Genomic DNA, 23,583 nt, shown 5'->3' with positions numbered 1-23,583 from the left:
AGTCATAGTCACCTGACATTCAAGTGCTTAAGATTCAGATATTGTGCATTTAAGAAATGATGTATCTTTTAGCCCTTTCAACTATACCACCAAACATTGGGTCAAAAACAGTTACAATTTCAGTCTATGTTTGAATTGGAAAGTTTAAGGTAACTAAGTCTTCAAGGTATAGATTTCCTTTTTTTTTCCAGAAAAAAAATTGAAAGCCAGACTATAAGGCCTGTGTCTTATCTGCTAGGCACAAAAATCCTAAGTGGATGGTTTTAAACAAGTTCACAGTAAAGAGATGGTAAACAAATGTGACCTTTGAATTACACTATAAAAGGTAAGTTTTTAATTTTTATTGGGTTTTACATTTCATTAACACAGTAGCTTCTTTCAGGATAAGTTTATCCAAGTTGATCTTCATATTGTTTACGGAAGCAATCTCCAGCTGGGAAGAAATCCCAGCATCTTTCTTGGTACATTTTCCATACAAATGATTCCTGAAACAGTAAGAGAAAAAAGGTGTTTTAGTTTTAGCATATGTTTATTTTCAGTTATTGCTTTACACAAAATAACCATACTTAGTACTGTCCTTACCATGTACACATATTACCACTGATGGCACATAAGACAACATTATACAACCTTTAGCGCAGGTTTCAACAATAAGTTTATAAAGTTTAACTGTGCAGCTTTCTGTACGTAAATACCCAGGGCATAGTAAAAGAAACTGGGTACTGTATTGTTATAGGGGGAGAGGTGCCTCTTAGGGCTAGTCTACACTACTGCGCTACATTGGCGCAGCTTCTCCGCTGTAACATGTCTGATGAAGATGTGCTATGCCTCTGGAATTTCTGCACCTCAATGGGAGGCAAAATCTGTGGACACTGCTTTCAGTCAATGTGGCTTACCCCGTGCGATGTAAGTTACATCGACTTAAGTGCTAGTGTAGACAAGCCTTCAGTCATGGTCTATGAAAAGTGACACCAATGTCATTAAATCAATTTAGTAATGCCAGTGCAAACCCCATACACGAACAAACTGTTTTTAGCTCATAGGGTAAGTTACATAATCAAGCTAAGCCAATTTAAATGTGTAGTACAACTAGATCAGTTTAGCTACCAGTGGACTTTTCTTTGTTCTGAAACTTCATCATTTTAAATGTACATAAATATTCTTTTAGAAAATCTTGGACACATACCATATAAAATATGCATTTTGCAACTACTTTTTAGTACTGAAAATCAGCCTTCCTAATTAAAAGTTTTGTTTTAAAGTGTACTTTTATTTGTTTAAACAACTTTCTCTTTAAGGATTTTTTTTAAATATCTGTGTCCCATTAATTTTGAACCTGTCAAACTTTGTTTGAATAAATATCCTATTAGTATCTTCAATTATACAAATTTTAAAAATCTGATGGTCTTTGTATTTTCTCCCAGCTCAGACAATTAAACATGAATCAGTTGCACATTAGAACCAATTTCAGATTCTTGGAACAATGCATTTTTTTGAAAAAAGGAAACAATTCTATGGGTCTAAGGCTTTGTAACAGCTTATTATTACAAATTAAATTAATGTACAAACACCACATTGTGAATCAGGGTTGTTACTTGCATATGACACAAAAACACAGATACAAAAAGTATATTTAATAGTATGTACCCCCCACCTTACCACAACCTTAACTCTGCATCCCCTACTGATGGCAGCCTCCCACTACCAGTAGTTTGGTGTGTTGGGAAGGGATAGCTTAGTAGTGTGGTAAAGTCAAGGTTGAAGTTTTATACACAGACCTTGAAGATGAAAATATGACTTTATGCTTCATTTTAGCGTGCTCTGAAAATTCTACTTCATACTCACCTGACCAGTGTGCTCAGTTTCATCCTTATTAATGAGATACATTAGAAAGAAGCTGAAACAAGCACAAGAAGTATTTGTTAATGTGCAAAATCTAACACGGCATTTTATCTCTATAGTTATGTTTCCTGACAAACAGAGATGAAGTGTAAGGGAAACTCCACACTAGGTAACAAAATAGGGTTGAAGTTAGTTGTGAACATGTTATAAAGTTCTTTCGGGGCCAGATTCTGTCGTCTGAGTTCCCTCCCCTCTGCAGTTTTTAGTTCCTGTGATAGTGTTGGTACAGACACTGGATGTGAAATCCCCGTTATCAGTATCAAAAGTAACCCTTGCATCCGAAGAAGTGGGTATTCACCCACGAAAGCTCATGCTGCAAAACGTCTGTTAGTCTATAAGGTGCCACAGGATTCTTTGTTGCTTTTACAGATCCAGACTAACACGGCTACCCCTCTGATAAAAGTAACCTACCTTATCCCAATTTATTATTAGCAAAGACAAAGTTACGGGGTGAAATGATTACAGACTATAAGTAGCTATGGGAAAGATATTTAATAATGGGTTCTTCAGTCTAGCAAAGAAAGGTACAACATACTCCAGTGGGTGGAAGTTGAAGCTAGACAAAATCAGACTGGAAATGCGTCACAGTGAGAGTACTTAACCATTGGAACAATTTACTAAAGGTCATGGAGGATTGTCCATCACTGATAATTGTTAAATCAAGATTGGATGATATGCTCTAGGAATTATTTGGGGGAATTTCTGTGGTCTGTGTTATACAAGAGGTCAGACTAGATGATCACAATGGTTTCTTCCGGCCTTGTAATCTTTGAATTTACTTTGGGCTTTTCTTCACAGTCGTTGTATAACTTGCACCTACCTGGACTTCTGTGCACACGTAAAAATATCTAGCTTGATTTAACTTGAGCTAGCTGGCCCATGAGTGGGCTGTCTGTTGAAGACTGAGGGCTGCTTACACTCAAGCTAGTAATGCAGTAGTGACTCAGCTACTTAGCGTTGCTAATCAAGTCACTCTATACAGTTTGAGTGTTTTGCAGTCTGACTGCTCTCACTTGAACTAAGCTCACTCAAAAGGAGTTAACTTGAGTGTAGGTGACTGGAACTAACACTGCACTGAAGACAAGCCCTATAACAACATTGGTTTTATAATTTGTATCTTAACATACAATCAAGCACTATTGAGGAAATTCTGTGTCTAGCTTGAGTAACTTGCTAGGTACTGAGGGTCACCATGAAAGGAATTAATGCAGAGTATGGGCTAGACACATTAGGGAAAAATTATGCAGATCTTGAGTTACTCTTTTCCCCCGACATCACCCAGCATAGCCTCACAGGGATATCCTGGCCCTGTTGGGCAGGAAGTTAGGCTTAGACACCCTACTCCCACTGAAAATCCCAGCCTTGTTTTCTCTAGGCTTTTTTGAATGAATGGAAATACCCTCCTGATACAGAAAGATCATCAGACTTAATAAAAAGTCAATCCATAGTAAGAAAGAATACAAGCATCCCCATAATTACTCTTGCATAATTAATAACTAGTAATAACAGCATGGGAATAGTGTTTCTTTTTTCAACTCATGACAGAACCTCCCCTCTGCTTCACCAAGAGATAAACAGTGTCTTCAAAGGAACCTTAGCTTTAGGCTAGTTATGTATTTATTATAGCACCAACCAGAGAACTGATGGTTTTGAACATCTTGGAACAACAATTAAGCCTCACTTGTGCATTTTAAACTCTACGGATTATTAGAAGGATACTGTACTATCACTCTGACTTACGTTAATGTCTGTTCCAACTCTGGTGTTATGATTTGAAACCCAATCGTTTTCAGAAATAGGTTGCTTTGGAGTACTGCCAACAAGTTTAATGTTAATGAAAATACCATGTCAAAGCTCTGGTATTTCTGATGCAGTCCTGGACAAGATTTTACACTAGCTATCATATCCCTATCAAGCTATACCTAACCCAGCAGTTTAGCCCCTCTCTACATCAAGAATATCTGAAAGCTGATCATAAGCCTTTCACTCTTCAGAATGATTTGGCTTTATATTCTCTAAGCTTTAACTATGAATTGGTCTCAAACAGTTCTCTGGGACTATGCCTTATCACAGCTAGCCAACACAGCTAGACTGTGTCAAATCACTATGTGATTTGGGCAGAAAAATACCCTGTGTTTGTTCTTTTTGTACATTATTTCAAAATCACTTGTGAAAATACAACACCCAAAGTTTATAAATCAGGTACTCCCAGATAACTTCCCTTCATCTTTCTACTGTAGCCTTGTGCTGTTCCAAAGCAGGCACTCCATGCTTTACTTTTATACTGTGAACAAATATATTGGCCATGTACATGAGACTCCCAGGCATATTGTAAATATGGCCAGAGTAAGATTTAAACTTGGTCATGAATCAGTTACAATGTGTGTATTAATATAATCATTGTTGTACTCCTTGAGAAAATATTTTTAGAGGCAAACAGATTTGACATTTTATATTTATAATGATACAAAGAAATAGTGCAAAAGTTGCATCTAATCTCTACGCTAATGGACATAGAAAAGAGGTGATATACAGTTCCCTCTGAAAGTGGGCAGAAAAATACTCTGTGATCTACCATAGCACCTCCAATGGCAGGGAAATTAAATAGAAGACAATTATTCTGTTCTGTTTGAGAACTGTGTCAAAGCCATGTTCTCCCACCTTAAGAGTTGCCGATGTTTCTTTACTCTGACAACAAAAAAAAACCCAACCAACCACCACCAAAACCCTAATTAGATGAGTTGATTTCAAGATCTGCTTTGCTCTATTTTCTCTGGGCCTGTAAAATCTGTTGTTTTTTGGTATTCACCCACGAAATCTGATGCTGCAAAACATCTGTTAGTCTATAAGGTGCCACAGCATTCTTTGCTGCTTCTACAGAACCAGACTAACACGGCTACCCCTCTGATACTTGTTTTTTGGGTGGTTGGGAAGGTGGTATATGGCCCATATTCTTATTGAGATTTAGGTCTTGTCTATACTTGAAATGCTACAGTGGCATAGCTGTAGCACTGCAATGTAAGCACGACCTCCCTGAGAGGTGGTAGCTAAGTAAATGGAAGAATTCTTACAGCAACCTAGTGCTGTGGGTTACACCATGGGTTAGATCAGTTTAACTACACTGCTGAGAGGTGTGGATTTTTCACACCCATGAGCAACATAGCTGGTTCGACCTCATTTTTAATGCAGACCAGGCCTTACTATCTGCATAAAACCAGAATACAAACAGGTCCTTGTTTATTTGTATGAAGGGAGATTCATTAGCCTCTTTATACAGTTAAGGAAATTGAAAAACTTAGTTGACTATAAACCAGAAATCATTAAGCAATGCTTATGTCAAATCCAGTGATCTAATGCAAGCAAGAGGGTCCAAGTCTGCAATCTGTACATGGGTAAAACTACTGAAGTCAGTGGGAGTTTGTCCAGCCAAAGAAATAAGGTTATTTATTCTTAAGGCAAGTTCTCCTAATATACACAGTCTGCTGCCATGTGAGTACCTAGAATATTCCAATGCACTTTAGGCTCTTGGGGGCATGTACACTCTACATTCGGGTGCCACATGTCAACGCCAGGACCAAGGACTGCCATCTCATGCCATTCAGTTCCTCTCTTGCTGTTGGCACATTTTTTTCCTTCCTACCTTCTCTTCTCTGTGAGCATTTGCTAATGTGGGTAGTAGGGACCAGTCACTTATAAGCCTCTCTTTGGACATTTGGGCCCTAGTAGCTTAAACTACATGCATTGGCTCAACTATTTTGGAAATTGCAGTTATTTGTGAGGCTATTTAGGCTACTCTACTTAATAATTAGCAAAGGCAATTTCAGTGCAGAACTACAGGATCAGACCGATAGTTAATCTATTTCTTAGGACAATCCATCACTCTCACAGATCTTGGGAGACAGGCCAGTCCTTGCTTACAGACAACCCCCAAACCTGAAGCAAATACTCACCAGCAACCAGACACCACACAACAAAAACACTAACCCAGGAACCTATCCTTGCAACAAAGCCTGTTGCCAACTCTGTCCACATATCTATTCAGGGGATACCATCATAGGACCTAATCACATCAGCCACACCATCAGTGTCTCATTCACCTGCAAATCTACCACTGTGATATATGCCATCATGTGCCAGCAGTGCCCCTCTGCCATGTACATTGGCCAACCCGGACAGTCTACGTAAAAGAATAAATGGACACAAATCAGACGTCAAGAATTATAACATTCAAAAACCAACTGGAGAACACTTCAATCTCCCTGGCCACTCGATTACAGACCTAAAAGTCGCAATATTACAACAAAAAAACTTCAAAAACAGACTCCAACGAGAGACTGCTGAATTGGAATTAATTTGCAAATTGGACACCATCAAACTAGGCTTCAATAAAGACTGGGAGTGGATGGGCCATTACACAAAGTAAAACTATTTCCCCATGCTTATCTCCCCAACAGTTCCTTACATCTCCTTGTCAATTGCTGGAAATCGGCCATTTTCATTACCACTACAAACAGCTCTTTTTCTCTCCTGCTGATAATAGCTCACCTTAACTGATCACTCCCCTTATAGTGTGTATGGTAACACCCATTGTTTCATGGTGTGGGTGGGTGTGTGTGTGTAAAATCTTCCTACCGTATTTTCCACTACATGCATCCGATGAAGTGGGCTGTAGCCCACGGAAAGCTTATGCTCAAATAAATTTGTTAGTCTCTAAGGTGCTACAAGTACTCCTGTTCTATTTCTTATAGATTCCTTTCCAATAAATAGCTACTGTTGCTTCTATATGACATTTTATAACCCTAAATTAAAAGATCTCCCTTTTGATGCTGTATCATATTCATCTGCTTCAGAATGGAACCAGCACTGCCTAACTTAACGGGCCAAAAATCATAGTAGCTCCATTCTTGCTAATGGGCTTCTACCTTTACTAACGCTCAGTGAGAAGAGTTATTTTAAGTGGGTCCCACTGTTTTGTTTTTGTTTAAAGGGGGGAGGGGAAGAGCCAGACAGTATCATATGTTTGTTCTTTGTTCTCTGAGATGTTCTTAAATTGTGTGGGCCACAACAGCAGGGCTGTTCAGATGCATGCATTTCAAGCATACTGTTCTTGAACTGAAAGCCTCCAGAGGGTGATCTTCAACTAACATAACATTGGGAATAAACCGTAACAAAAATATACTCACAGATAGTTTGCCAAGTTGTGCTCTTGTAAAGTATGCATTTCAAAACCATGTGGGGTCGTGTCAAAATAGTCATTACCAATCCCACAAATGAAACATTTGGTCTAGAAAGAAAATTAAGATTTTAGCACATTCTTAACACATTAATCTAGGTTCTTATCATTAGTTAAGATATAACATGAAGCAGTACAGAATGTAATATGGTTGCTCTACCTCCATATCTTCTCTCACTTGTTCTTGCTGATCTCTTAATTCACCAAAGGCATCAATAATCAGACCTGTTGTTTTAAATGGAAAGATGTAATGTGTCAAACCTATCAATCAGTATTAATTTTACAAGCTATGGAGTCAGAGAAGTAGCTGTTTTAGACTTCATCAAAAGGACAGCACACCAGATAGCATAGACTCCAGTTGCCTTGGCATGATGGTGCCTGTAGGTAGAACAATCCAAGTTGTGCAGATAGTACAGGATCTAACATTATTTGCATTGCACTTGCTGTAGGAATTCATAATTGAAATGTAAACCTTTATTGCGACAGTTTTGTGGTAATCTCACTTATCTCCGGGCAGGGACTTTATCTCCTCTCCTGACCAGGGGTTTGGGCTTCAGGCTCCCTGCAACGCACCAGTAGGGCTGACATAAAAGTCCAGCATCTGTGCTTTGCTTTCTCTCAAAGCTATGAACAGTGTAGGTCAGCAGTTACAAGTAATCAAACAGCTCTTTTAAAGCAGAGAATATTTATTTTAGGATAAAAGTCTTACAGAGAAAACAATAGAGGGACCTAAAGACATATTTAAGCTTACCAGCACACCTGCTCTGGCCCCCAAATCCCTGATTGATAGGTACCAAAGTCTTTCAAACCCTACTCTAAGAGTTTGCCTCTCTTGAGTGTCAGCTCGGGGCAATTTGTAGCCGAAGGACCCCCTCCATCAGTCAGTTCAAACTCAGCCTTTATACTCAAAAAAAATCTCCAGGCCTCCTGAAACAGGTAAAACCAGTTGCTGCCCCTTTCTTCTTTGAGTAAACTTTCAAAGGCTGGGCTTCTGCACAACCAATCTTGGGATTTTTTGCATTCCTCACCCCCTAGTAATTCCAGCTTCCACCCAATGAGCCAGGAACACACAAATGCATATAAAACGTAAAGGTCTGAGTATTCTATGGGACCATAGTGTCTGGCCCATCTCAGCATTTTGAAGGTTTCATGCTTTCAAGGACTGGCTCAAACATACAGATAACATTCATAATATTAATGACAATAGTCTCAAGGTAGGTCTGTGTTTGTCATAACAAGCACATCTCCCCCACAGCGAAGTCGGCATACCTAGGGTACTAGACCAGCATCCATCGTGCATGGAGGGTGATTATGCCATTGCCCCTAATAATTTCAAACTGCAGCTATTTATATAGTAAAGAGTCTCATAACAAGCCAGCATACACTAGTGATAGCCCTCGGGCATGAAAGCCAAGTGCAGAAGCTGGATTCTTAGCCAAACCTGCTGGGATTGACTCTGTGAAAGGAGGCGACAAGCCTACACCTCTTGTCAGGAGGGAGAGGGTGGTGGGTCTCTGTCCAGAGAGCAGTGGCAACTAGAGGCCTGAGACCAGAGAGGGCATTTCTTGAGCAGACCATGAGGGAGAGGGGGTGCATTAGCCCAGAACTGTGTTATACATAATGCACACATCCCTCAACCTCCCCTGGGGTGCAGCTGGAAGGCTTTGCAGGCCAATAGGTGAAAGAAAAGCCCTTGTTTCTTTAAGGATTTTTCTCCCTCCTCCCCCCCCCCCATCCACCTTTTTCTACCCCATCCTTGTCAGCTTGGAGAGCAGGGTTTCTTGGGTTCAGTGTAAGTCTATTAGTTCAATGGACGACTTATTAACTCCTCCCCCTACCTGAGGTAAATCTTCTTCCCTACTATTTTTTTTGGTGGTGGTGGGTGTTTACTGTGGACATAATGCCAGTCCCAATTTTGGGCACACAAGGAATTTTACCCTGTCAGATTGGTCTTTGGGCCTTTTTACCTTCCTTTCAGCAGCCCAGGGATCAGGTGGGTAGGTTAGGTTTTAAAATTCATGAGGTCACAATAGCAAGTGTCAAGTGCAGGTAATGGCTCAATAGGAGATCTGGTTCCCTGATAAACCAGAATTAAAAGCAGATTAGGAAAAGGCATCTCCTAAAAAGACAGGGAAGGGGGTTGGGATACTAATGTTTGGTACAGTGAGGAGACAGCCCCTTCTTTCTCACCCTCCTAACTCTTGTACAAAAGGGAGGACAGTGTGATCCCAGCAATAGTTCTGGGACCAGGTTAACAGTGTGAAAGTGCGGGGGGAGGGGGGAGTCTTGAGAGCAGCCCCCCACGGTAGCACAGGTTATGGAAGCAAGGATGACCTGCACTGGATAAGTTACTGCCATACTGTACCCAGATGTGTTACTTAAAGTTGCAGTCTAGTTAAACCACATTTCTGGTGTCTTGTCTGGTGCTTGGGACAAAGTATATATTTTATGGGTAAATTACACAATTACTACGTCCAGAATGAATTGCTTTATGAATTGCTATGGCGAATGTAGCAATACTGCTTAAACCAGCTTAGTCAATGCGTGGTTGACATGCACTGCAGAAGTAAAGAGGCTCACTAGACTCCAAGGCTTTTTATTATTGTAAGTGGAAATACCTTGAATGATAGCTAGTAGGATGACAATGACGAAGAAGAAAAACGTGATGTCAAAGACAATTCGATACATTTCATAAGGGTCCCCAGCAGGGTCTTCAATTTCATCCCCAATGCCACCACCAGCTCTCACACCCACATACATGTGGAACAGGTAACACTAGAAAGAAGGGAAAGTTACACTGGTCAAAAAACAGAAGTATTTAAAATGTCCGGTATTGAATAAAGAATGGTTATTTACCCTACGGTAACTGTGGTTCTTTGAAATGTTGTAGACAGCTGTACGTGCTCATATGTGTGAGCTCAGAATCTTTTGCATAGCAGTGTCCGTTGGGGGTCACTGTGCTTCCTCGTGCTCCCATGCCAGGGCATAAAGGGCAGAATGGTCTTGACCCTCCCTCAGTTCCCTGGCAAGTTGAGCCCATGTTAGTTGGGAACTCTGGGGATGGAGGGCAGGTTATGGCATCCACACAGACTACAACATCTTGAAGAACAACAATTACTGTATAGTGAGTAACTGTTCTGTCATCTTCGAGCATGTTTCACAATGGATCCCACTGTAGGGGACTGGTGAGCAATATCCTCTTCAGGATGGTGACGTGCGGTGTCCCAGTTGTATCAGTCAAACAGAGATTGGAGTACTGCTTTACCTAATCTAGCATTGAATGTATCAGCCAAGTCCATTGCATAGTGCTTCAGAAACATGAGCAGATTGCATCAAATAGCAGCCTTACAGATTCTGGCTGTTGGCACATTTTGGGAACAAGAAGGGGATGCTGTTTCAGCCTCATCAAATGAGCCTTGATAGTCAGCGGGAGTGGTATATTTGCCAGCACAGTGTGATATACTGAATTATCCACTTAGCCTCTGAAATAAAATAGCGTAGCCTGTAGAGTGGCCAGCTATCATCATGAAAAGGCATGGGGACAGTTTGAAAGATTTAGTCCTGTTGATGTAGTAATGCAGAGCACAGGATATGTACAGAGTGTGCAGTTTCTTTTCCCCCAGGCATGGAATGTGGCTTAGGGAAGAACACAAGTAAACTGATCATTTGGTTTAAGTTAAATTCAAAACACTACTTGGAGGATGAACTTCCTACAGGTTTCAGAATAACTTTTTGTCCTTGCAAATGAGGTATACAAGGGTTCCACCATGAGGGCATGAGCTTGCTCACTCTTCTGGCTGAGGTGATGGCCACGAGTAAAAGACATTTCAAGGATCAGGTGGTGAATGAATAGGGTGACCGGATGTTCCATTTTTAAAGGGATAGTCCCATTTTTCTGACTTTTTCTTATATAGGCACCTATTACCCCCCCTACCCCATCCCGTTTTTTCACAGTTGCTATCTGGTAACCCTATGAATGAAGCTCAAAGGGGAGCTCCATCAGCTTCAGGATGAAGACGTTGAGATTCCATTTTGGAGTGTGCTCCATTACCGGTGAGTAAGCATGCATCAATCCCTTAAGGAACTTCATTACCACTGGATGTGAGAAAATTAAAAGCCGTACTCTGACATCACTGCCAGATGCACTTTGATTGAGTTATGACTTTCAATTGCAACATGTATCTGGAATCCAAGGTACTGAGGCTTGCTCAGGCACGAGGCCATGTTGGGTCACCCATATGGAAAATCTCTTCCACTTGGAGGTGCAAGTCTGCCTCATGGACTGCTTCCTGGTTTGTGCCAGGATGTCCTGCACAAGTACAGAGTAATCCTTTTCCATGCTGACATCCAGGCTGTCAGTTGTAAAGAAGTTGGGGCTGGATGTAATATTTGTCCCTGGTTCTGTGACAACAAGTCTGGGAGCCTGATTAAGGGCTATGCTGACATGTGTAGCAAGTCTGTCAGCCATACCTGTCTTGGCCAGTAGGGTGCTGAGGATGTTTGGACTAGTTTCTTTGGTGATCATGTTGGGGGGTAGTGGGATTGGTGGAAAAGGTATAGTAATTCTTCATTCCACTGCAGTAGGGACCCCAGGCACAAAAGTTGAGGCACTTCACATTGTCTCTAGTGGCAAACAGGTCTATTACTGGATTTCCTCCTACTGGAGAAATGTCCATTTGGTGATGGACCCCAGCAGAGGCCACTCCTGGTTGATGACAGATTGCTTGCTCAGGAAATTTGCCTAGCTGTTTCTGGTTCCCAGCAGATGCAGGGCTATCAAGGTGCAGCACCAGTTCCACAATTTGATTGCCTCCCTACACAGGGGGAGGGGGAAGAACAAGCACCTCTTTTGTGTTGTCCAAAAACACCTGTACTATCATGTGCCATAGGACCAGGAGTAATGTCATATATGCCAGTCTGATGTCCCGAAGGTCTAAAACACTTATATGTAGCCTCATGGCTTCTGGGGACCATGTCCCTTGTATCTGTAGATGGTCAAAGTGGGCACCCCATCCTGTTCCAGAAGTGTCCATGACTAGCATTCCAGATGGCAACAGGGTCTTGAATGCTGCTCCTTTCTTGAGGTTGGGGTGTAGCCACCATAACAGTTCCCCAAGGAGGCAAGAGGGAATGACAACTGTTTTGCTCTCTTGATGCTATACTGGGGAATAGACTGACCTGAGCCAAAGCTGTAGAGGCCTTCGGTGAAGTCTATCAAATGGTGTCATATATGGATACAGGGCATATGGCCTAATAATGTAAGGCAGGTCCACGTCATCATGAAGAAACATTCAGTTGTCATGTATTAGGCATGATATGGAATTGCACAGAGGCTGAAATGCATGTATTCCTGCTGAAAAGAGAGTCATGTTTTTTCAGTTCCTTGTCCTCTGGCATTCCTTTGATGGAACCTGAGTGACTCTGGTGTAGCGTATGCATAGAACTGCTTGAACCCTTGGGTGGTACTTGGTACCTCTTCTTTACCTGCTTTGAGGTCAGAGTGAACAAGGTCGAGGTGTGCCAGAGACCCTTCACAGGGTCCCTAAAGCCCTTGTTGATAGGTAAGTCAATTCTTGTGGGTGCCATGGAACTTAAGATGTCAAATAGTTCATGGCTATTCTCTTGGATTATGGTTGTTTTGGTATCCAAGGTATCCACAATTCTAGACAAGAGTTCTTGGAGTGTCCAAAAGTCATCCACAGTTGGTGTCAGCACCAGGGTTATAGTCTTCTCAGGAGAGGATGATTACTTGGGTGGAGAGGGAAGTGGAAGTGACTCCCTGGGCTGCTCTGTTGGTTTTCCCTGATGCTCGTTTGTTTCTAGTGAGGGAGGGCCTTCACTATAAATGCTGATAGAAACCAATATATCCTTCTCCTTATGGAGAAGTGACAGGCTGGGACTAAAGGAAGATAGGATGATGGGTCCCAATATGGCCAATAGAGCCATGGTGGTATCTCATATGGATATTGTCCTGGCTGTGCAAGGCCTATCCACTGCCAATGTTTTAGGGAATGAGTGCTGTTAGGATATCCCCCAGGATGTCATTCCAGCTTCCCTGGGGAGGGCTCTCTGCCCAGAAAAGAGTCCTCCTTCTGGGGTGGACACAATGTCCGCTTGGAGCTGTGCTCACAGCAGCACTACATATTGGATGCAGAGTGTTCTGCGCCTCTGTCCCAGTGCTGATGCTGAAGAGGTCAGTACCAAGGAGGTACCCACTGGTGCCGGGATTCCTGATGCTGGTGTTGATTTGCCCGCTTTCTTTGATCTCTTCTTGTCTCTGTCACCAGAGGTATGCCTGGTTGCTGGAGCACTTGCAGAAGAGAGCCACCTTGATTCTGAATGGGACATTGTTTCTTCCCTTGGATCTGAAGCTACCTTTATGGATTGCTCCAAGAGGTGCAGTTTGAGCCTCGCATCCCTTCATTTCCAAGTGTGGGAGGAGAAGGAGCAACAGAAGGAGCATTTATTGGGGATGTGAGCTTCCACGAGGCAGAAGAGACACCCTTCTATGTCTATCAGGGACATCCCACAAAGCGCAGGGTTTAAATCCTCAAGGCTTAGAGTCTGCCATTTTAACAGCCAAGCTACTTTGCCTTGCTGTACAGGGCATTCTCCTGTTTCTCTTCTCTTCTTGTTGTTTTTTTAATCATACAGCTAAAAAGATAATATAGAAATAAAACTAGGAATGAAGAATATTTCTTCACCAAAGTTTGGAAACTTAGCCAAAAGGCTGAGCTGATCAGACACAGTCCAGGTTCTGTCTCACTGCCATGGGTGATAAGAGGAAACTGAGGGAGGGCAGAGGCCACTCTGCTCTCTCTGCCCTCGCATGGGACCATGAGGAGGCACATGACATGGCTATGCAGAAGATTCCAAGCTTGGTTGCACGTGCACCTACAGTGGGTATCCATACTGATGCACACTTGAAGAATATATTTTGTCTTCTGCATAAACACTTTGTTACAATGCTCTCTGCATATTACTTATGTTCTGTATTTCAATAAAGCCTGAGACCAAGTTGTACAAAGAATAAAACATGGAGAATGATGTTACAAAGAAAAAATACTCTGCATATAATGAACTACATCATGATATTCACATTCGAACTTAGTGTTTAGGGAAGTTCACACTAAAATAAAATGATTGGAATGGAATCAGAGTCAATTAGGCACATTCATTTTTTTTCCAACTCAGTGTTCCACAAACATGACTATTTTCAGTGCATTCTTCTTTAGATCCATTTGGTCTACAGCCCTTTTCCTCATGTTAGAAGATGATACGTATTGTATTCTATCAACTGTATGAATTATAATTCAAAATTCTTCAAAGTTTTCTGAGCAGTTAGGGTACACTGTTTTTATCTGTATGCTTTATCTTTTAATTGGATCTAGAAAATTTTAGCAAGAATCCCAATTAAAGTAAAGGAGGTGGACTGTGAGCAAAAAGCAGAGTATGAAATGTTTGCAAAAGACTGGTTAATCCCACAGTGTTCAGATGATCTCTGAGTCTTGGATATTTTCAATATCCAAAAACCAGTTTTAATCTATATATTTTTTAACAATCTGTATAACCTCTGGCCCTAATTCTGACTTCCATGGGAGATTTGTCTGAGTAAAGCTTGCAGGATTTGGTCCTAGATGCAGAAGTTCCCACTTTACCAAAATGTTCACTGTGGGCCCAATTATCAAATTACACATCTAGATGCTCAAACCATAATTTAGGCATATAAAAATAAGCACGTATATGGTCTAATTCCAGGGGACTTTCTGGGAACTCTCTCCTATAAAACAGTTATATTACCCTTTAGCTACCTTCAGCCACACAATATATGTCAAAAATATATTTGAAAAGCCCTAGCCATGTTCTTTAGTCCCAGCAGGCAGCAATATTAGTTCTAAATGAAACATGCATTAATGAAAGTAAATAATATGATAAATCTGATCCTGCAGAACAAACACAATATAGAACTATGCATGGATTTTTAATGCATTTTTATTACTGAGGGAAGATACTGCTATAACCATAGATAAAAATATTAACTTAGAATCATTTTAGTTCATTTAGCAGAGCTGTTTAATATGTAAAGTATGTTGCTAAATATTTTAATTATTCCAACCGTTCATGTATTTCTGAATTTTGTAAATGAGTTTTATTTCAGGTCAGACCTTTGTATTCAGTCCACAAAGGGACCAATTAAAACAATATTGGATGGGACAGAGTTCATTCTTTCCATTATTCACTTACCTGACTTGCATTAAATATTTTATACAGAGGTCAGGAAGAAGAAAAAATACATTCATGCAATATATACTGCACTTCAGGTTTTGGGTCTTTTGTGACCAGCGCTTCTCCTCTGATCCTGTGCCATTCACATTATAAAATTAAAATTTTATTGTGTTCTTTTGTGGTGGTTCTTTGTACAATAAGTAAACTAGAGTGCCCACAGCCACTTCACCCCAGAGTAAATATTTCTGGGATACTTTTGCATTTCCTATGAATAATTTTTACATGGGTGGGGGAAGGAGCCTTGGAGTATTAGCTGTGTCTCCCTCACAATGAAGTCTTCTCACTCTCATGCAATTGCTCTCTTTTTCTCCCCTTCTGGACTGGCTAGGGTCTAAGGAAACTGGAACTATATTTCATTGGACTGGAACTTTAAGTTTACTGCTACTTATTGAGTTGATTTTTCTTCATCGAATCTCTTCTCACTTCAGCACAAATAAAATCAGTTTCACAGATACTCTAACATATACCTGTTCACAGATGTTAATTTCAGCAGCAAGTTCCGTGGTGTGAGGATACCCCATTCATGCCCTCTATACTATGCATATATCTACTATTTTGACCTCACACCATCGGAGGATGCTGAGTGAATTTCCAGATTCTTTGCACTGTTAAGAGTGGCTCAAAGCAGCTTGAGCAGACCCAAAGTGCCAAGTTCTTAATGATAGAAAAACCCTCTTCCCCCCCCCCCCCCCGCCAATTTCATCTAGTGCTTTTGGGATATGTTGAGTATCAGGTTTAAAAACTAGGATGACATTTCTGTTTTAAAAGTGCTAGTGATATTTTACTTACTGTCATCATGTCATCACATTTCATGTCTGGCTCATCTTCATCTTCGCTTTTGTTGTAAAACTTGCGGAAGAAGTTGAACGCCACAACAGTGTAAAGGTAGACTACTACAGCCAACAATCCTACAGTCAGTACAAGCTACACGCCAACAAAATAAATGAAATGGAAGAAAGAAAGAGAGTTTCAGTCAAAGTGGAAGGGCATGATTGATTCCAATCTCTTTCGGGCACTACTGATGAACTAGTCAGTCAGGAGATCTTTTGTGTTCCCAAAAGTATTGAAACTCAACATGCTGTGCCTTTTCTTTTTCAAAAAGAATGAAAGATGATGGTTTTGTTATCCATGGAATCTCTCTCTGTTGCCTGGATCAACGTAGAGTTTCTGAGGCGCCAGATTCTATAATGGGGTGAAATACATCTTAAATTTATACTTTGATGCCTTATTTGGTGGATAAAAGAGCAGCAGGGTGGTTTTAGGAAACACATTATTATATGGTTATTTTTCTGAAATATATGCTTAACAGCAACTTCATATCAGTAATGGGTACATCCAGTATTTGGGATAGTGGTGAAATGCCAGCTGATTTGTGAAACTGGACATGCAGTGAACATATCAAATGGTGTAAAATGTACTTTATTGAATTAACTGATATGGGCTTATTTGAACTGCTTGCTATTTTAGTACTGATATTGTTGCCAATATTCTGTCTAATAAGCTGTGTTATTGATGCCATCTGCTCTAAAATTCCAATAAGACAAAGAGATACAATAGGTGAGTTTCTCTCTTTCATTACTGAACTGCCGAAAACAACAGCATTTCAGGTTTACTTACTCTTAAGCAAATAAAATCCTTTTTGAGCAAGAAAATTCAGCACATAAAGAGCCACTCATATATTAGCCATTGGTAGGGCCTACCAAATGCATGGCCATGAAAAAAAGTCACAGTGTGTGAAAACTGGTCTCTCCCTGTCAAATCTGGTCTTTTGTGTTCTTTTACCCTATACTATATAGATTTCACAGGGGAGACCAGCATTTCTCAAATTGGGGGTCCTGACCCGAAAGGGAGTTGCAGAGAGTTGCAAGGTTATTTTAGGGGAGTCACGGTATTGCTACCCTTACTTCTGCGCTGCCTTCAGAGCTGGGTGGCCAGAAAGCGGGGGCTGTTGGCCAAGCACCCAGCTCTGAAGGTGGTGCCCTGCCAGCAGCAGCGCAGAAGTAAGGGTAACAATACTTTACCATGCCATCCCTACTTCTGCGCTGCCTTTGCCTTCAGAGCTGGGCTCCTGGCCAGCAGCTGCCACTTTCCAGCTGCCCAGCTCTGAAGACAACACTACTGCCAGAAGCAGCACAGAAGTAAGGGTGGTAATACTGCAATCCCCTCCCCCCCCCCCAGTAATTTTGCGACCCGCCCCCCCCCCCCAACTCCTTTTTGGGACAGGACCCCTACAATTACAACACCATGAAATTTCAGATTTAAATAGCTGAAATTATGAAATTTACAATTTTTAAAATCCTATGATGGTGAAATTGACCAAAATGGACCATGAATTTGGTAGGGCCCTACTCGTTGGCTTTGGAGTTGTGGTTTTATAATAGTGTTATGGAAGATTTATATATATTTAAAAAGCACTGTAGAATTGATATTACTATTTAAAATTAGTAAAAAAATCAAGCATTTTAGTTGCTTTTTAAGCAGTTTATGCAGATCATTGGGCATATTTCTAAAAAGTATGTCTCTATTTAAAAATCTGTTCATGTCTGTGCTGAAAGCACCAGTGATGATATCAACAGGGCTAATACTTGCTTGTCAGGGAGGGTAGTCATGGTAGGTTTATTGAAAGTTGCAGCCTTGAATTGAAGCTGTTTCATCAGCACACACAGACTCTGAGTTTCTACACTGAGAAATATCATCTCAATAGAAATCTGGGAAAATATATCAGTCACTGAATTAAAATATTAATAGATAACACACTAGGTGTAGCCAGACTGTCAGAGCTATGGTGGAGTGTAGGGGGGGGGTCAGAGTTAAGGTCTGATTTTTTAGCCGGAAGCAGCAATGATAAGTTTCTTGTGGAGAGTACCGGGTGTCATGCTCTAGCAATTTCCTTTGTCTGATAAAGGAAGGGGCTGCATCTAGATGTCCTCTGCTGAAAGAACTGATCAGGCCAATGCACGGACTTCATGGGAGATAGAAAGATTAAAAGGAAGTTGGGAATCTCAGGGCACTGTTATTCCCCTAAAAAAGAAAGCTGATAGGTAAGGGGTTGTTGTTAGGTATATTAGACAGAAGGTAAACATTCAGTATGAAAGTTACCTCTTTTGAAGCCTTCCTTCCCTACTTAGAGAATCACTTTCTGTTTGACAGAGGCAACACTGCCCTCCCTACTGGAGGAGTATCCCTTGTCATGTGTGTTAGTATCTACTAGATATTGGAAGTAAATCCCAGACATGCAGGGGTGGGAACTGCCTGGGATACGTTCTACTGTGTTTGAGAAGGGATGGCAGGAGGCACTGGGGTGTGCATGTCTGGAGCTAGGGTGGAAGCCAGATAGTGGAAGGGTATATACAGGGAGGAATTTTCCAGGGGTTGCAGTGGGCACCTTAGTGGGTGGGAATATGTGAAGAACTCTCTTAGTCTGGGAAAAGACAGGAAGGAGGGAGATGGTGAGTTGATAAATTACCTGTGCTTATGTTGAGATGGTGGCTAGGAAGCAGGCCAGGTGTCAAAGGAGGAGCTGTGTTATTATAAGGTATCCAAATTGATTTTGGAATCAGATTTGTATGCATCTGAATCCAGCAGGCCACATTTGTGTATAGATTCCAAATTGCAGATTGGTCGCATTTCTAAATGCATTTAGGAATGGCTGTTTCTTTCCTCCCTCTTTTGCAATGTCCAGAGGGCTATGTATTGTATGCAGGAAATTTTTAGCATTTACTGTCCTGTGGGTATAGGATTATAATAAATTATATATTATAATTTTATAGTACTAATAGTGTGCAGGTATTTTGCAGAAGATACAGTAAGGCATATTCCTTGCCCCAAATATTTACCATCTAAATGAAAGCACATTCCAATAGCCACACAATCAACGTAAAGAAATTCTGAATAGAAACTACTGTGTGCAGGAGTTATTTTTTCAAAACTTAAAACTGCCTTCTTAAAACTTTTGGCATTTCTAAATAGCATAGATCATTAAAGTCCATATAAAAGGACTAATTCCCAACAAAATAAGATACCTTTTATTTACCAGCACTATCTTAAAAAATTAACTAAAACCATATCACATTAATAAGTCTCCAGGACCTGATGGTATTCACCCAAGAGTTCTGCAGGAACTCAAATGTGAAATTGCAGGACTACTAACTGTCATCTGTAACCTATCATTTAAATCAGTTTCTGTACCAAATGACTGGAGGATAGCTAATGTGACGCCAATTTTTAAAAAGGACTCCAGAGGTGACTCTGGCAACTACAAGCGAGTAAGCCTCACTTCAGTACTGGGCAAATTGTTTGAAACTATCGTAAAGAACAAAATTGTCAGACACATAGATGAACATAATTTGCTGGAAAATAGTCAACATGTTTTTTTGTAAAGGGATATCATGCCTCACCAATCTACTAGAATTCTTTGAGAGAGTCAACAAGCATGCAGACAAAGGAGATCCAGCAGATATAGTGTATTTAAATTTTCAGAAAGCCTTTGACAAGGTCCCTCACCAAAGGCTCTTAAGCAAAATAAGCAGTCCTGGTGTAAGAGGGAAGATTCTCTCTTGGATTGGTAACTGGTTAAAAGATAGGAAACAGAGGGTAGGAATAAATGGTCGTTTTTCAGAATGAAGAGAGGTAAATAGTGGTGTCCCCCAGGGGTCTGCACTGGGCCCAGTCCTATTTAACATATTCATAAACGATCTGGAAAAAGGGGTAAACAGTGAAGTGGCAAAATTTGCAGATGATACAAAACTACTCAAGATAGTTAAGTCCCAAGCAGACTGCGAAGAGCTACAAAGGGATCTCACAAAACTGGGTGACTGGGCAACAAATGGCAGATGAAATTTAATGTTGATAAATGCAAAGTAATGCACATTGGAAAACATAATCCTAACTATAAATATACAATGATGGGGTCTAAATTAGCTGTTACCACTCAAGAAAGAGATCTTGGAGCCATTGTGGATAGTTCTCTGAAATCATCCACTCAATGTGCAGCGGCAGTCAAAAAAGTGAACAGAATGTTGGGAATCATCAAGAAAGGGATAGCTAGTAAGAAAATAACATATTGCCTCTATATAAATCCATGGTACGCCCACACCTTGAATACTGTGTGCAGATGTGGTCACCCCATCTCAAAAAAGATATAAACCTCTACCCTGATATAACGCGGTCCTCGGGAGCTGAAAACTCTCACCGTGTTATAGGTGAGACCGTGTTACATTGGGGTAGGGAGAGGAACTGCTCCCCGCCCCAGCTCACCTCCGCTCTGCCTCCTCCCTGAGCGTGCTGCCGCCACTCCGCTTCTCCCTCCCTTCCAGGCTTGCCGCACCAATCAGCTGTTTGGCCCAGCAAGCCTGGAATGGGGGGGAGAAGCAGAGCGGCGGCAGCGCCCTCAGAGGAGGAGTCGGAGATAAGCTGGAGCAGGGGGGCAGTTCCTCTGCTCCCCCCCAATTACTTACTGCGGCCCTCCTCGGGCCCCCCCGCCCCAGCTCACCTCCGTTCTGCCTCCCTCCCACTAGCATGCCACAGCTCTGCTTCTCCCCCCTCCCTCCCAGCTGTTTGGTGCGGCAAGCCTGGGAGGGAGGGGGGAGAAGCGGAGCTGAGCAGTGTGCTCATGGGAGGAGGCAGCGGCGGAGTGGAGGTGAGCTGGGGTGGGGAGCAGTTCCTCTGCACCCCCCCTTACTTGCTGCAGCCCCCCTGCCCCAGCTCACCTCTGCTCTGCCTCCGCCTCCTCCCACGAGCACGCTGCTCAGCTCCGCTTCTCCCCCCTCCCTCCCAGGCTTGCTGCATCAAACAGCTGATAGGCGCGGCAAGCCTGGGAGGGAGGGGGGAGAAGCGGAGCTGCCACGCGCTCATGGTAACGCGGGCACAGAGAAACTGCTTGCGGTAACATGAATTCGGATATAACACGGTAAAGCAGCCCCCTCTCCCGGAGCGCTGCTTTACCATGTTATATCCAAATTCACGTTATATAGGACCACATTATTTTGGGGTAGAGGTGTATTGGAATTGGAAAAGGTTCAGAAAAGGGCAACAAAAATGATTCGGAGTATAGAATGGCTTCCGTATGAGGAGAGATTAATAAGACTGGGACTTTTCAGCTTGGAAAAGAGGCAACTAAGGGGGGATATGATAGAGGTCTATAAAATCATGAGTGGCATAGAGAAAGTAAATAAGGAAGTGTTATTTACTCCTCATAATACAAGAACAAGGGGCCACCAAATGAAATTGACAGCAGGTTTAAAACAAACACAAGAAAGTATTTTTTCACACAATGCACTGTCAACCTCTGGAACTCCTTGCCAGAGGGTGTTGTGAAAGCCAATACCGTAATGGGGTTCAAAAGGGAGCTAGATAGATTCATGGAAGATATGTCCATCAGTGCCTATTTGCCAGGATGGGCAGGAATGGTGTCCCTAGCCTCTGTTTGCTAGACGCTGTGATTGGGTGACAGGGCAATGGATCACTTGATGATAACCTGTCTGTTCATTCTCCTTGGGGAATCTGCCATTGGCCACTGTCAGAGGACAAGATACTGGTCTCGATGGACCTTTGGTCTGACCCAGTATGGACGTTCTTATTCTTATTCTGCATTGCAACATTAAAATGTTAAAAGATTTGCATCAAACAAAGAAATAGTGTGTCCAGCCTGACAAACATGTACACCATGTTTTTGAGAATGAGATTTTAAGAAGCAGCTGAATCATATCTCTTGAAACTAGAGGGCTGTGACACTTATATTATGAAAAATATCCGTTAAAGATATGTAACATAATATCTAATAGAAAAGAGTCTCATTGGCTCCACTTTTTGTTCAAAGCACTGGTTTCCAAGGTATATTATAGGACTATTGTTTTTGTTCAGTATAGTTATGAATGGTGTTCATTTTCAGAGTACATATACAGCACTCACCTGTTTGCCATTGTGCGTTACAGAAGACAGAATGGTTCGTAGTGTCTTGAAACCCATAGCAATATCCAGCAAGTGAGCAGCAAAGAAGAAGTTGTTGTAATGGCCAAGGATAGACATAGTTGTGTACCAAGCTAAGTACAAGAAGGACTACAGAAAATGTGAAATGTTAGAGAATATTAACAGTTACTAATATGTTTTACTGGATAGTGTACATCACACACACAAAATGAAACTCTGAACTGTAGGCACTGAGCTAATGGTTTGAGCTTTCCAATCATAAATTAATATGGATTTAGCATCTCCATATTTTTACGCAGAAGAACTGTGTCTTAGTTTCTCTCTCCAGAACAGCTTAATTACTAAAATCAGAATTCCCCCGGCTCTTAACACTATCTTGTTTTGGTTGAGAATATTATACAAAGCTGGAGAGCTCGCTATGCAGTCTGAATTTCTGAAGATCTGATGCTTCTGCAGGGACTGAGACAACTACAAACACAGCATACTCGCTTTGGGGAGAGAGAGTGCCTCATAAACCACTTCATCTGGCTGACTCAGGGAAAGTCTGCACCAGGATTAAAAACCCATGGCTGGCCCAGGTCAGCTGACTCAAGCTCACTGGGCTGGGGTTGCAGGGCTGAAAAATCACTATGTAGATGTTCAGGCTTAGGCTGGAGCCCAAGCTCTGGGACCTTGTGTGAGTGGAGGGTCTCAGAACTTGGGTTCTAGCAATTTTTAGCCACACAGCCCCAAGTCAGCTGACCTGGACTAGCCATGGCCGTGCTGAGGGTCTGTACCCTTTGAGCAGTATTGATCAGATCTGGAGGAGATATATACAGCCCTCATTTGCAAGAGGGAATTTTAAGGTGACTAGGGACCTTTCGAGATGGTTGTGAGAGTTAAGAAAGGATCCTAAATGATCCTACAGGTGGTCTCTGCAGGTCAGGATTAAGATAGAGCAAGTTTTTGCAGACACTGACTGTGCTGTACCTACTCTGAAGATAGAAGGCTTTGGTCTTAAGACTATCAGTCTGGCAACTTACACAACCCCCCAAAGTCAAAATTAATTTGTAAAAAGTTATACGGTAAAAAGCCTCTTAATATTATTCCTTTTAACCCCATCCAATCATTATTATTAATTTCCAAAAATCTTGTATTACAATTATAATGTCTCCTGAATATTGCCCTATGATGTCAAAAGCAAATATTCCCACAGATAATTTAACTTAAAGTTGTTGGGCTAAGGTTAAAGATAG

At 41.5% G+C, this 23,583-nt stretch overlaps 1 protein-coding gene across 1 annotated transcript in view; it reads right to left on the bottom strand.

Moving 5' to 3' along the window:
* Window positions 1-188: 188 nt before the first annotated feature.
* RYR3 (ryanodine receptor 3) overlaps window positions 189-23,583 on the bottom strand; it is a 637,001-nt gene continuing 613,606 nt past the window's right edge. Inside the window, 7 exon segments of the mRNA XM_039536203.1 lie at window positions 189-485; window positions 1,846-1,897; window positions 7,086-7,186; window positions 7,296-7,360; window positions 9,754-9,910; window positions 16,211-16,345; window positions 22,331-22,477. Of these exon segments, the coding sequence (XP_039392137.1) occupies window positions 390-485; window positions 1,846-1,897; window positions 7,086-7,186; window positions 7,296-7,360; window positions 9,754-9,910; window positions 16,211-16,345; window positions 22,331-22,477 (753 nt within the window). The 3' untranslated portion in view covers window positions 189-389.

Source organism: Mauremys reevesii, linkage group 4 (genome assembly GCF_016161935.1).
Source record: "Mauremys reevesii isolate NIE-2019 linkage group 4, ASM1616193v1, whole genome shotgun sequence".
In the NCBI taxonomy this organism is placed as follows: domain Eukaryota; kingdom Metazoa; phylum Chordata; order Testudines; family Geoemydidae; genus Mauremys; species Mauremys reevesii.
The sequence above is the reverse complement of the archived record's forward strand: the minus strand, read 5'-3'. Positions and strand labels throughout refer to the sequence as shown.